The following is a 13,313-nucleotide window of genomic DNA, read 5'->3' as shown; positions in this document are numbered from 1 at the left end:
AATAAAAGCTCCTGGTATAGAAAAAAGACCGAACGAAGAAATTCAATTATCAATAACTTTATTTATATGCAGAACCTTTTTACTACAATGACGTCAAATCACAAAAAAGTAAATTGCACAGCCGTCACAGCAACCGTCAATATGCGACCATAGTATATTTTTATTTATGAATAATATTAAATTTTTTGTAAAAATAAAAGGAACTAGCAATAACCAAAATGATACACCGGTGAAAACGAACCATTTTAAACAGTAAACCTCTATTTTCTGAGACATGTCAATATACAAACTGATGAAGTGGCTTTCTCCAAAGGTGATGGTCAGAACGGCAGCTTGCTACAGACCTTCGGTAGTTGCTTCAAGAAGTTACGCTGACAACCCTGAAATTCCATCTTCTACTAAGCGTGCTGTAAGCTTCGTTTAAAACGTAAACTTTTATAGGTTGCCAAAATATTTTTTTTATATAGCTAGACCCTTGTGTAGATGGGGCCTGATGGGTATTTTGTCTTTGCCTGTATACCACCACATTCCCACAAATTATACCCAACCCAATTATTATGCGTTGAGAAATATTTGCTATGAGACAAAATTTCGTAGAAAAATGTTTAACTTGTGGCTGACTATTTGCAGCTAACCACTTTAGTTCGATCTGATTAGGTGGGGACTTTAAAAGAGGAACGTTTACGTGTGCGTCGCGCCAGACCAGCTGATACTCCGAGGGTTTTACGATTTGTGAAGGAACACGCAGCTGCCGCCTGGCCAGGTGTTGCAACACATCATTCACAGAATGTCGTTCTTGATGACTTGGTCACAAGAACTCTGGCTCAGGGTAAGCAATGGGGTACACCCGCCCACACGGTAATTTAATACCATTAATCTGAATTATTAGATATCTTGGATGATATACAGGGTATATATGTCCTACAAAATTAGGAGAACTTCACCACGAAATACGAAGAGCTTTCGTGAGTTATGTAACGTAACATTAGTTAAGATACATATTATGTATATGTTAGTAAATAATTAGTAACGTTAACGTCATCGTAGACTTGAAACTAATATCAGCCCTCAAGTTGTTACCACGCTCATAAATTGTATTTAACATTCACGTTTCCGATATCTGATAATGTCCAATAACATAAAACGTGTAATTTGGATTATAGAACCCTTAGGTAAGACAAATTAGTTTTTGTTTGCTTCGCAACCCTACTTACCTTAATTTTAAGTTAGTTTAAGCTCATATTTTAATTTAAAATCACTTGTTACTGCTTCAAACAAACTGTTTATATATCTAAACATTGATACAAAAAACCGCCACCAAACTTAATTCGTGACGACCTATTTCTACCTCATTTGTTTTCAATCAACATCAACATCGCCGTTTCAGGTCACTCGATGATAGCAGAGCAGCAGGAGTCAAAGCGGTGGGGTCAGGTGAGAGGAGTAGCTTTGAGCGCAGCCGTAAGCCCCTGGGACGCAAATCTCCTTAAGGCGTGGGCTCACTGTGTACGCTGTACCCGCTCGCGCCGCTTAGTACTCTTCGCTGCACATTGCCTTAGCGCACCCGCCCTTCACGACAAATATCAAGTGCATACAGTTATGCAGGTCTGAACAACTGCTATATATAGTTTAGTCAATTAGGAGGCATTGCCCACACAATGAATGTTAGTAATTCTTTTTTTGGAAAAAAATATACTTTTCTTTAATAAAATCCCAGAGGATCTCTTATCTCTGCCTTATAATCAATTTAGGAAATATCTTAAAGAAAAGCTGAGTGTAAAGGCTTACTATAAAGTTAACGATTATCTGGTTGATAAAGGACTGAGACTATATAGGCTACTTCTAATTAATTTACGATATTGGTTTTAAAACTAAGTGTTGTTTGACATAGTTATTTTGTATGATGATTTGCTATTGTAAAAGTACCGAGAGTTTTTTTACGCCGGATTTTTCTTTCGGCATACTCCGTCTGTCTTCTTTCTGGTGAGTAGGTATGTCCAGCGATTCATCTTATTTTCCATATTAATATATATTTGTTAATATTGTGTAAATAGCATCTTTATCATAAAGAAAAGAAAAGAAAAGCATAAATTTCTGCATCAATGAAATAAACGTTTTATTGTTCATGTTTCATAACAAGCATGTTAAGCTTAACGATGCATCAAAGCTACTAATGTTTAAAGTTTTATTTCTATACAAATAGAATCTTGGATTTTGCAAATCGAAAAACTATGAAAAATAACTAAATTATACATAGGTATAACAATTCAAAAGAACAAACAACAACAAAAGAATCGGTGCTCATTCAGTGTTTACAATTCTCGTTACAAAATTTGAATAATTATACATAGTTTATTGGCCTTTTTATCTCCCAGGTTGTAGTAATAGTACCCCCGGACTCACCGAAAGCTTCAGAATTAGCTCGACTGCTGGCAAAAAACGCCCTTCAGCGGGGACGCGATACAGGCTTTCCCGTGATGCGATTCGACGTTACCAATGAATCAATGTAAATATATACTCGTTTATGTTGGATGGTTAGGTACAATTATCATTATTTTCATGTTATTTTTTTCTTTAAAACCAAAACCGGATTTTTTTTGACCGTTTCTTTTAAAACGGAAAAAACTCCAAAAAGCCACTATGAACTAAAATAAGATTTTTGCTTACAATCCATTAAAGAGTTATATATTATATACAATATTTACCTATATTATCATAGTATTAGGCGTTTCTAAAAGTGGTTTTTAATATTAAGTGAACCCCATGCAATTAAGTACATACCTTCTATTGAAATAAATACTATTTTTTTTGTTAAAGAGAGAAAAGCCTTCAGGATCTCAAATTACAAAAAGAGTGGGAGTTTTCCTATGAAGTTCACCCAAATGCTATCAAGGAGTTTATTCCAAGAGAAACTCTGAATGAAGGGAAGACGGGACAGGCCAGCTCAAACGATGTGCGACGTAATCAAATCACTGTCTACACCGCATTTCCATTACGAAAGTCATAATATATTGTCGATTGCTGGTTGACGGCTGTATTAAAAATTTATGGAAGTTTTTTTTATTTTAATCGTCTATAGATATGTTTACCTAAATTACAGGCTTTTAAAGCGAACGATATTTGACAATATCCTATGTTTTAATTAACTTAATCACTAACTACACGAAAGCACGATTAGATCATTTGAAAAGTATTTGTGTATTACTACCCGAATACGTGGTAGGCTCCATCTGTCAACAGAAGACTTTCTCGTGTTGTTTCACATACTACTAATACTTGATTTATAAGTTCGTGCCGTGTAAGGCAACTGTTTTAGTTTTCCCAATTTCAAGAATGGTGTTTAAATCAGGTGTATCCCAACTTAGGGAACATTTCAAATTTCATCAAAATCGGTTAAGTATATATCCAGGCACTTCTCGAGGCATGTTAGTTACCCTTTATTACGTTACCCGTTATTTGGAACAAAACAGGTATTTGAAGTTGGCTATTAAATTACTTTTTTACGAAGCAAATCTAAAGTTAAGACCACCATACACAAACTTAGTGCTTAAAGTTTTTGGAGAAATTATTTTTTTTACAATAACCAAAACAGCTTAATTTAAGGTAAGATTTTATTAAATTATTGCATACTTTAGAGAGCGGTTTGCTTAGTTGCAAGAATTAAAGTCAACGCTGGTTGGGAAACACTATTTATTTGCAATCATTTTGTTATATAAAACTGAGTTAAATTTATGTATAGGCTAGTTGGAAGTTTGCGACGGAACAATTTTTTTGTAAGTAAGACAATTCTTATATTAATCAGTAGGTTACTAGTGTAAATAACGAATAAGTCGTTTGGAAATTGGATAAACGATATAATTTTAAAAATATATAAATTGTTTTAAAAAGAGACTAACGTGATTAAAAAAGTTATTTCACATTTATTTTAGATGGTATTTTATTTATTATTTATTAGAAAACGTTGTCAAAAAGTAAGGTCTTTGACGATCGATTTCAACAAGTTTTTACTAACTGTAACCGCTTCAGTGACCACAATATTCTAATCGTAAATACTTTGTTTCCAGAACCATGGATCTTAAACTGTTAGTAATAGGTTTGATACAGATGGCAGTGGCGTCTCGGGCTGCAACTCTACAGGACCTCATGGTGGCAGATGATACAATGTCTCTAGGCTCATATATCAGGCCTGTTAGGTCCCCTGCGGTAAGACGCGTTTACAACCGAAATAACGAAAGAAAATCCTATGTATATGCTTACTTTAATTGCAAAGAATTGTTTTCAAATCATCATATATGTACCTAGAACACTGCAAGTTTCCGAGGCTTTGTTCATAAAAAAAAACAGTTCTAAAGTTAATTTAAAATGACAAAATTTGAGAGGCAATCAAACTGAGGAATACCTATTTTTTATCTTAGAAAGTAACCGAGCAAAGGTACATTTTCAAGTTGTACAAAAAACTAAAGTTGCTTTTAGATAGGTACGTAAAAAAGCCTTCTAAGTTATACCAAGAATATTGGTTTAGTTATATTTGGGATTTTGTTGGTAACGCAACTATTTAGGGCGCTTAATTACTTATTTAAGTAAGTTTAATGACCTATATTATTTCACAATAAACATTACTATTATCAGCCGGAAGATTATCATAAATCTTACGAGAACGAAGGAGATGGTGAGATCGGGTACTCGCGTAAAAAAACCGGAGGTGGCAAAAAGGGTTACCAGCATTTTGACTCTTATCACAAGAAGGCTGGAGACAATTACGAGTTTCAGAAACAGGATTCCTTTGGACATGACGATGACGGCCATGCGGGAGCTCATAGCCACCAAAACGAGAAGAAAGGTAGGTTAAAAATATTACTATATTATCTTTATAAATTTTGAGTGTTGGCCTTGTTGCTTTAGCATGCGACTCTCATACCTGAGGTCGTAGGTTCGATCCCGGGCTGGGCACCAATTGACTTTCTATGTGCGCATTTAACATTTGCTCGAACGGTGAAGGAAAACATCGTGAGGAAACCGACATATCTTAGACCCAAAAAGTCGACGACGTGTGTCAGGCACTGGAGGCTGATCACCTACTTGCCTATTAGATTTAAAAATGATCATGAAACAGATTCCAAAATCTGAGGCCAGGACCTAAAAATGTTGTAGCGGTTGTATTTTATTATAAATTTTGAACATTTTCTGAACCCTACTTGCTTTTTAATGTTCCCACATTTTTTAAAGTTGAAGCTTATCGTGAACCAGAAAGTGACGAAGAAGAACGTGAATACGTAGAAAACCCAAAGAAAAAAGAACACGAACGTGAATACGAAGAAAACCCAAAGAAAAAACATCACGAGGAGTTAAGGTATTTAATAACTTGAATTTGAAATTTAATACTATGAATTATACAGAAATTTTGCCAATAACTAATCATTGTAATGTGTCGTTTTAAAAAGAAAAAATCTTTACAATCGGTTTTTTATGTCGCTTCTAGGTTAGCTATGTTAGGCTAAAAAACTAAAGCGAGGATGCCAAAGTTTTAATTACAATTCTTATTGTTTTTCATTAAAATATTTTAACGTGTAAAAGATCAAAATGAATACAAACATCTAGTTCCAAGAGTAAATTCACTTTTTTCGATATTGTGGATATTATGTGTATATGTATATACTTATATAATATATATCTTTATTGTTTTATATATTTTCGATATTATCGATTAGACATAATCTGTAAGGATAATGTATGTAATTAAATGGGTTTAAAGAACACAATAATTAATTTTTAACATTGGAAACCTTTTGGTAATTTTATATATTTTGTAGTGCAATGTAGGTCCATAGTACAAATATTTCATCCTTTCCTGCTTTCCGTTTCAGAGAAGGTCCTAGTAATGAAGGTGTAGATGTTGAAGGATATGACAAGGCAGATTACAGTTTACCAGAAAAGTATACTTATGGAACAGGCGAAGAATATAACTTTAAGTAACTGTATTTTATTGCCAAGTAGTATGAAAGTTGAAATCGAATATGTAATGAACCCACCATTATTTTTACAAGAGACATGTATTTTAAGAATTACTTTATTAAATTTAATTTGATCCAATTTTAGTTAAATATTTTTAAATATTATTCTTCTTTTCTTTTTAATCCATTTAAATTTATTTTAACATAACTCAGTGGTTTTGTTGAATTGCTCTGAGCCATTCATAAATAAATAATAATCTTTTAATGTGTTATGTGACATTTTTAAAAATATAATATGATTAAGACTGACAGACTATTCAAACAAACTGCTGGCACAGAAATTACTGAATTTGAGTTGTATCCATAGACAGATTCTTAGTAATTGACAGATATAGTTTTCGTATCAATAGTAATGTTACAAAACACACAACATTTGAAGTACTTATTTATCTCTTAATGATTCCCAGAGACTTCTGTGCTTCTTGAAGGATCTAGGCTGGCTAAATTAGCCAGTACTTTACGCACAGCGCACCAATTATGAGTCTAAGTGCAAAAACTGAGTCCAACAATCAAAACCTTATCTAAATGATTACCCATTAATGACCCATATTTTATCTTGACTTCCCCTTTATAAATTTTGGTGGTAATACCACACTAATAGTAACAAAAAAAAAATAAACCTTACCACAAACACTTTGATGTATCAAGTAATTGAAAATCATAATTTTTCTATATATTTTAATTTCAATAATATTTAGTGTATGTAAATTTTCTACATCATATATGAATTAAATATCTTTCCATGATGCTATTTTTCATATCTTAGTTTCTAAAAAACTTGTTCTTCGTTTGTTTTGTGTTTTATTTTTGACTTTGTTTTTATTATAAGCATGTTTCTGTTTGGTTTCCGAATAAATAAATAAATAAATAATAAAAATAATTATTATTGAATATTGGATTCATATAGATGAAAAAAAAAAACGGCTAACCTGATATTAAGTGACACCGCCCATGAATTCTCACACTGCAAGTAGGCTAGCAAGCATGCTGCTGGCCTTTTAAAAATTGGTATGTTTCTTTCTTGAAGTACCCAAAGTCAAATTGGTTCGGAAATACTTTAGTGGGCAGCTGGTTCCAATTAGTGGTGGTGTGCATAAGAATCTGCCTTAAGAAACACTTAGTTGACCAACAGATATCAAGGTGATGCACATAGTTTTTTGTATTCTGCATTGCATACTAAAAAATTAATTCGATTTTAATGAATTTAACAACAACAACATGAACTATTTTGTTCAATTGTCATCAAGATCGCTGCATGTTGATTATAAAAATGATTTTCTCAATAATTGTTTTTGGATAGTATAATAAGAATGATTCTGTTATTATTATTATGTAATTCTATATTTAAGGAAAGGGAGTTTGTATAGTAGATGCAAGGAACATCTTCCACAAATTTTAAATTACTCAGTTCAGTCTCAGTTATACGGTAAATTTAAACAGCCGATGAATGATGATTGTCACTTGTTTTATTGCAACCAACAGCACAGCATTTTTTGACAGTCAAATTATAAATACGCAGAAAGGGCGGAAAGTGATAACATATAATTTTAATTATATACCAAAATAATGATTAAATAACCTTAAAACGAAACAAAAACGCAAACTATAAAACAGGACAGACTAGACCACTAGAGGAGCGGTCATAGGTAATCTCGCCAGTATACCAAAGTCGAATCTTTTTCTGCACACCATAAAATAAGTCTCTCTCAATCGGCCTTAATCGCTCTTTCTCTTAACTTCGACAAAACCGGTGCACATATTTGTGACGCTAATATTATTATTGCATTTCGTCCGTAAACAAATTACCTTCATGCGCCCAAAAGAAGTTTCACTTCAAAAATATTAAATAATCTTAGAAGATGGAGTAATATTATTTTATACTAATATATTGTAGTCTATTTTTAGTATGAGTTTAGCTATGTATTGTCTGTAATTGAATAAATAAATAAATAAAAATATTTTTATAAAATCTAGAGAGTACAATGACAAAGTTTTGTATATTAACGATAGCGGTAGAATTTAGTTTAAAGCGACTGGCAGCCCAAATGACGTACGAGTGTCTTTGACGTTTGAACTTTGAGTTAGACGTGACGTTTACATTTTTCTGTTGACAGTAACAGTAGAGATACGCTATTAGTTGATTGGAGAATGGAGATGAACGTTTATATATTGTAAAGTTAACTTGTCGGTGTAAAAACGTTATCAGACAATAACATTTCTTTATCCTGCAAGTTGTGATGTGAAAATCAAAGAAATAGCTGGGTATTCATTATGGGTCTCACTGCCATCGAAATAATAGCAACGATATCGTTAAATCTCTTACAATGCGCGCTTACGGGTAAGTAGACGATTATTTAATTGAGTCAATTTATCCCATTTGTATTTCTAGAGCTTTATTCTTTTAACAGAGCACATCCTGCCCTGCAATACGACCCTCATGGGACAATGTACGGGCAACAACGAAATATGTAAAGAAAACAAGTGTGAATGTGATGATGACTTTATAAGATATTACGACGAATGTGTACCTCAAGAAGCTGCTACTACTGCTAGGTACGACGTTACAGCAGCAATTATATCTATTTTTACAATATCCATTGTCATTGTAGGATTAGTGGTTGTAATAAGAAAATATAATTTAATTGAGTATATAAGGCACAAGATAGAGCTTCGAAGAAGTCACAACATCATGTATGAAGATGTAATGATTGGACACGATGATCCTCCTTTAAGTCCATAATTAAGAATAGATAAAACAATTATTATATTCCATAAAACTTTTGTAAATGTTTTGTATTTATTTTTAACTTCATGAATCTGGCTTTTAATGTATACTATCTCTCTAGTTAAAGATGCCTCCTATATTTCAATGAATGCACAAATGCTGCAGTTTGATCTTGTTGTATTTTAAGAAGCTTTTAGATGTGAACTAATTCTCACCATCGTTATGAAAAATGTTCATTCATTGACTAGTTAACATAGAATAGTCAACAAATATGACAGTTAGTTCATAGTTAAAATTTACTGGTTTTATTAACCTAATATATTTTTTTAATTAGACACATCTGTTAACAGTATCATAAAAATACACATAATTATGAATAAAGAAAAACATTATTTATCATTTTGTTTATACTTAATAAAGAATAAAATATAAGAAACAGTAAATAATGGAAATTCTTGCATGTCACTCTCGAATGTTTATCTTGCATAACATGGCTTTAATAGGGAAAATGTTTGAAGAATTTTATTCAAAACTTTAATTTTATAAGAAATTTAATTCCTTGATATGATGTAACATAAATTATTATTTTTTAAATTAATTTGTACTATTATAAAGAAGAAAATGTAGGGTTTTCCTGTTACAAAACTATAAGGTAAACCACAAGTTATTGCTCAATTTTTCTATTGCCAATTAGTCTTTATTTTAAATTTAATTTTATATACACCTAAACTAATGGGTTCCAAACCTTAATATCACAAAATATGTTATATTTTTACCATTCCAAATTAATAAGTTTGTCAAGGTAATTTCTAATACATGATGTCATGATGTAAAAGTGATATATATTTTTAAATAAATATGCTGTGATACTCAATTTGTGTTTTATTATAAAATTATCTACCTATACATTCTTCAGATATCATGATTATTAATTACTTGTCATGTAGTAAGTGTCCTTATGAGCGGAGGCAGGTGAAAACCCATGACGAATTTCACCAAGTGGCTGAACAGTAAAATCACTGTTGTAAATAGTCTGGGACTCTCATAGAGTACTGAAAGTTAAAATTTGTTTTTTAGTGTTTTTTTTTTCCTTGAAATAAATGTACATGTATTAAAATTATAAAAAACTTTCAAAGACCTTAAAATTAGTGAAAATTGAAGATTTCAAACATAAACAGTTATTATTGTTATTATTATATACTTAATCCCAGGGTGAAGTGGACATCTCATTGCTGATATATTATTTTTTATCCATTTTTATCCATTTAGAAGAATTAAAAAAATATATAAATTGAATTATTATTATTATTGAAATTTTTGTTTATTTCCAAGACATTCAATGTTATTTTTAGTAGCTAAACCTGATAATTAAAGGCAAAAATTTATAGTTTTTACATCAAATTAACTCTGCAAACACAAAGATGGCTTACCAGTAAAAACACTGTAGAAAACAGTGAACATATAGAGAAATACTAATAAATAGTGGAGTAGTCTTGTCTCAGATGATGTCTCCTGTGTACCCCACACAAGAGTAGGTAGAGTGAACAACAGGCTTGTGTTAGCTAATGAATAAGATTTTAACAGTTTAACAATACCCACTGAAAACAAAAGTTAAATATAATTTTTGCCCATGCTAGCAGTAGCTTAAACTTCAATATTGTTACATATTAATTTAAATTATGGCTAATTAGTAAATAATTACACTTTGATAGATACATTGACTATGACTTAAAACAAAGAAAATACATTAACACTTATTTTAGCTTAAGCAATTAGCAAAGAATAAAGAATTCATTTTTACGTGAACACTAATTATTAGCAATGCTAGAATACTTTTAATTCAAGTCCACAAGGCAATATTTATTTACATCTGTGTACTAAAAATAATTTAAAGAATATAACAAATAAATACCTTTAGTATTTTTAGTGTAATTGCTGAATAATCCCATTGTGCTATGAACAATTAATATAAAGACAATTATTCCTGAAATTATAATGAATATCATTTATTAAACAAATTACAAAGACATATAGTAAGCTTTCTAGCAATCTAAAAAAAATTTGAATGATTTGTAAGACTTACATATCCCTTACCCATCAATGTTGATATAAACTGTATATAAAAATCTTTTTCCCATATAAATAGGTCCACACCATCGTTTTCTTCTCGAGCCCAATCCATACAGTCCATTTTATATGATTCTAAATTATCCAAAAGCAGCTGTTGAGGCAATTTACTGGAAAATACAATTTACTTAATTAAGCATCAAATAATTAAAATAATAGCTAAGGCAAAGATGTTGTTTAGACTTTTTTTTTAGTTAGGGGAACTTACTCTATTCAGATTAAATTGGATTAGAGTGTATGCTTGTATACTGATTTTTATTGGTTGACCCAGAAATGCATTATATTGATCCAGTCAAAATGTTTCTGAACAAGCAAAATAAATCTCTTCAATTGAATTGAACTGAATTAAACTTTCTTCAGAAAGTTGACAAGGTTCTCCTCGCATTACAATTGAATTTAAAACTTACATAAATGTAGTATTAGTGGTACTGTTATTTTGTATATTACAGACAGAGTTAACAACTATGTTAAATAGGCTATCATTTCTCCATATTCCATAAGTCTCTAACATTATTAATATTATAAAAAGCTTCCAATAGGCCTAAAACAAAATAAAATTTTAACATTTACAAAATCATATGATGGTTTTAGAACAAATAATTTCAACAGTAAGATTGTTATAAATTTTTTATGGTGCAGTTTACACCTAATAATTAAATGGACAACTCTCAACCCTGAGAACCTTGAAATTTTCTTAATATATTAATATTTAATGATTTGAGGTAGGATAGGAAAGTATAAACTTCCATAGTAAGCCACATCAAGCTTGGACAATAAATTCAACTACATATATACCAGACACATAATTTGATCTCCTTCATTTTTAAAAAGGAGTTATTAGATTTCCAAACCCATGTGATTTTACAATTATTATAACCAACACTTTATATTTCTATGATAAAAGCAGCCTTTTTGGAGAAGTTTACTTACTTTAAAATCAGTATTAAATATAATATGTCTTTGGGCTTCTTTTGAGATCAGTACAAGATCAATCATTACAATGACTGGATCATATTCTATATATTTATCCACTATACCTTTACAGTGCTCCTGTAATGTAAAAACAATTTGCTTAACATTAACCTAACTACTTTAGAAATAATTTTAAATATAGTTGGGTCTAGACATTTCAATAAAAAATATTTAAAGCATAAACACCAAGTTTTTACATAACTCAAGTGCTTATGTTGAAATCCTTCGTGCCATTGATAAATAATATTTTAATGCTTCTTTCTATCTTTTAAATCCTATAGGAATTCAAATACTTTATCATGGGTGACTTTAATGTAAAAAACAATTACTTACACATTTACTCAATTTTAAAACAGACGGGCCATAGTTTCTATACAGTGCACCAACATTTTCACTACAATTAACACATTTAAATTGTTTATTCTCAATCATTTTGTTATATTGTGAAGAACGAAAGAAAAAATAAAGCTGTTTATTATTATTTTATTTTTTTTAATACATGATTTGGAAGCTGCGCAGACTATAGTTTTTCGACCAAAGCGCTGACTACAGCACTTTTTTCAAAATAAGGTATTTTTTCCTCTTAAGAAACAACTTTTTTATATAGTTTCTACTTGAGTTTATTTGTGCGTTTAAATATACGAAAATATTCATTTTAGTTTGACAGGACGCTGTATCTGCATATATGCTGTATGGTCGAAATACCTGACCTGGCCCTGGATAGTACGAGTGAAAAAAATTACCAACAAAACTAAATTGCGATCTCTCTTTTAGTTCGTTTGGAGTAATTTACAAAAAAATAATAGCAATAAAATACGGTTAAAACCGAATTGTGGTTTTTCTTTAAGTTCCTTTGGAGTATTAAATGGATGTAATTTTCAAAAGGCTTATTGGGGTTAATAAGGCTATTTTAAAATTCCGACCTACATTTAATATTAACGATATAAAAATTATTTTTTTATGTTTAATTAGTTCATTAAAGATTATAATATTTTCTTAAAAAAATATTATTTTATGTTAATGTTATGCTATGGACGTCAGGTTCTAAGCATTGTTCCAGAACGTTACCAATATTGTATTTTATTAACGCATATTTTGTTTAACAATGTAATCTATTGTATAGGTACTTATGTGTAACTGTAAGATAACTTATAAATAAATACAGTACAATCATATAAATTCTTAAACTTTATTATAAACATAAGTATTTAATATAATATACCAAAAACCATTAGAATACCCAATTACTCATTTTATTTTCTTGTTGCTATTAGGATACTCTATTTGTCCTCAGTGACGTACTTAAGTCCTAAGTCCAATCTGAATTTCTTCAAAAGAAAAATAAAATAAGCTTATAAGACACAGCTTTTACGTTTGTTAGTGTTAGTATGTGACAATTTTTAAATATAACGAATGATAAATATATCACACCTAGCGATGTAATTAAAAATTCTTAAGTGTTACATGTTCTCGCGGGG

The 13,313-nt window shown here is 30.6% G+C and overlaps 3 protein-coding genes across 4 annotated transcripts; 2 read left to right on the top strand and 1 right to left on the bottom strand.

Moving 5' to 3' along the window:
• The first annotated feature begins 125 nt into the window (after positions 1-125).
• Positions 126-3,041, top strand: LOC111004297. Its single transcript, XM_022275282.2, has 5 exons — positions 126-409; positions 658-829; positions 1,388-1,605; positions 2,376-2,506; positions 2,818-3,041. Exons 1-5 carry the CDS (start codon positions 275-277, stop codon positions 3,005-3,007), a joined length of 846 nt encoding a protein of 281 aa, XP_022130974.2. The 5' UTR covers positions 126-274; the 3' UTR covers positions 3,008-3,041.
• Positions 3,042-3,761: 720 nt separating this feature from the next.
• Positions 3,762-6,116, top strand: LOC111004299. The gene is made up of 5 exons (XM_022275285.2): positions 3,762-3,773; positions 4,065-4,203; positions 4,630-4,840; positions 5,227-5,350; positions 5,865-6,116. Exons 2-5 carry the CDS (start codon positions 4,069-4,071, stop codon positions 5,971-5,973), a joined length of 579 nt encoding a protein of 192 aa, XP_022130977.2. The 5' UTR covers positions 3,762-3,773; positions 4,065-4,068; the 3' UTR covers positions 5,974-6,116.
• A 3,487-nt stretch (positions 6,117-9,603) lies between these two features.
• On the bottom strand, positions 9,604-12,328 carry LOC111004293 (protein ARV1). Of its 2 annotated transcripts, XM_022275278.2 has the most exons (7): positions 12,169-12,326; positions 11,794-11,913; positions 11,271-11,404; positions 10,831-10,973; positions 10,649-10,720; positions 10,167-10,334; positions 9,604-9,788 (listed from the first exon to the last, which is right to left on the bottom strand). In XM_022275278.2, exons 1-7 carry the CDS (start codon positions 12,265-12,267, stop codon positions 9,676-9,678), a joined length of 849 nt encoding a protein of 282 aa, XP_022130970.1. In that variant the 5' UTR covers positions 12,268-12,326; the 3' UTR covers positions 9,604-9,675. The 2 variants fall into 2 exon arrangements, with proteins under 2 accessions (XP_022130970.1, XP_045488165.1); XM_045632209.1 differs by lacking the exons at positions 9,604-9,788; positions 10,167-10,334 and having other exon boundaries at positions 10,646-10,720; positions 10,820-10,973; positions 12,169-12,328.
• Between the last annotated feature and the right edge of the window lie 985 nt (positions 12,329-13,313).

The sequence above is a fragment of the Pieris rapae genome, chromosome 18, assembly GCF_905147795.1.
Source record: "Pieris rapae chromosome 18, ilPieRapa1.1, whole genome shotgun sequence".
In the NCBI taxonomy this organism is placed as follows: domain Eukaryota; kingdom Metazoa; phylum Arthropoda; class Insecta; order Lepidoptera; family Pieridae; genus Pieris; species Pieris rapae.
Note: the sequence above shows the minus strand (reverse complement) of the source record. Positions and strands in the feature narration are given on the sequence as shown.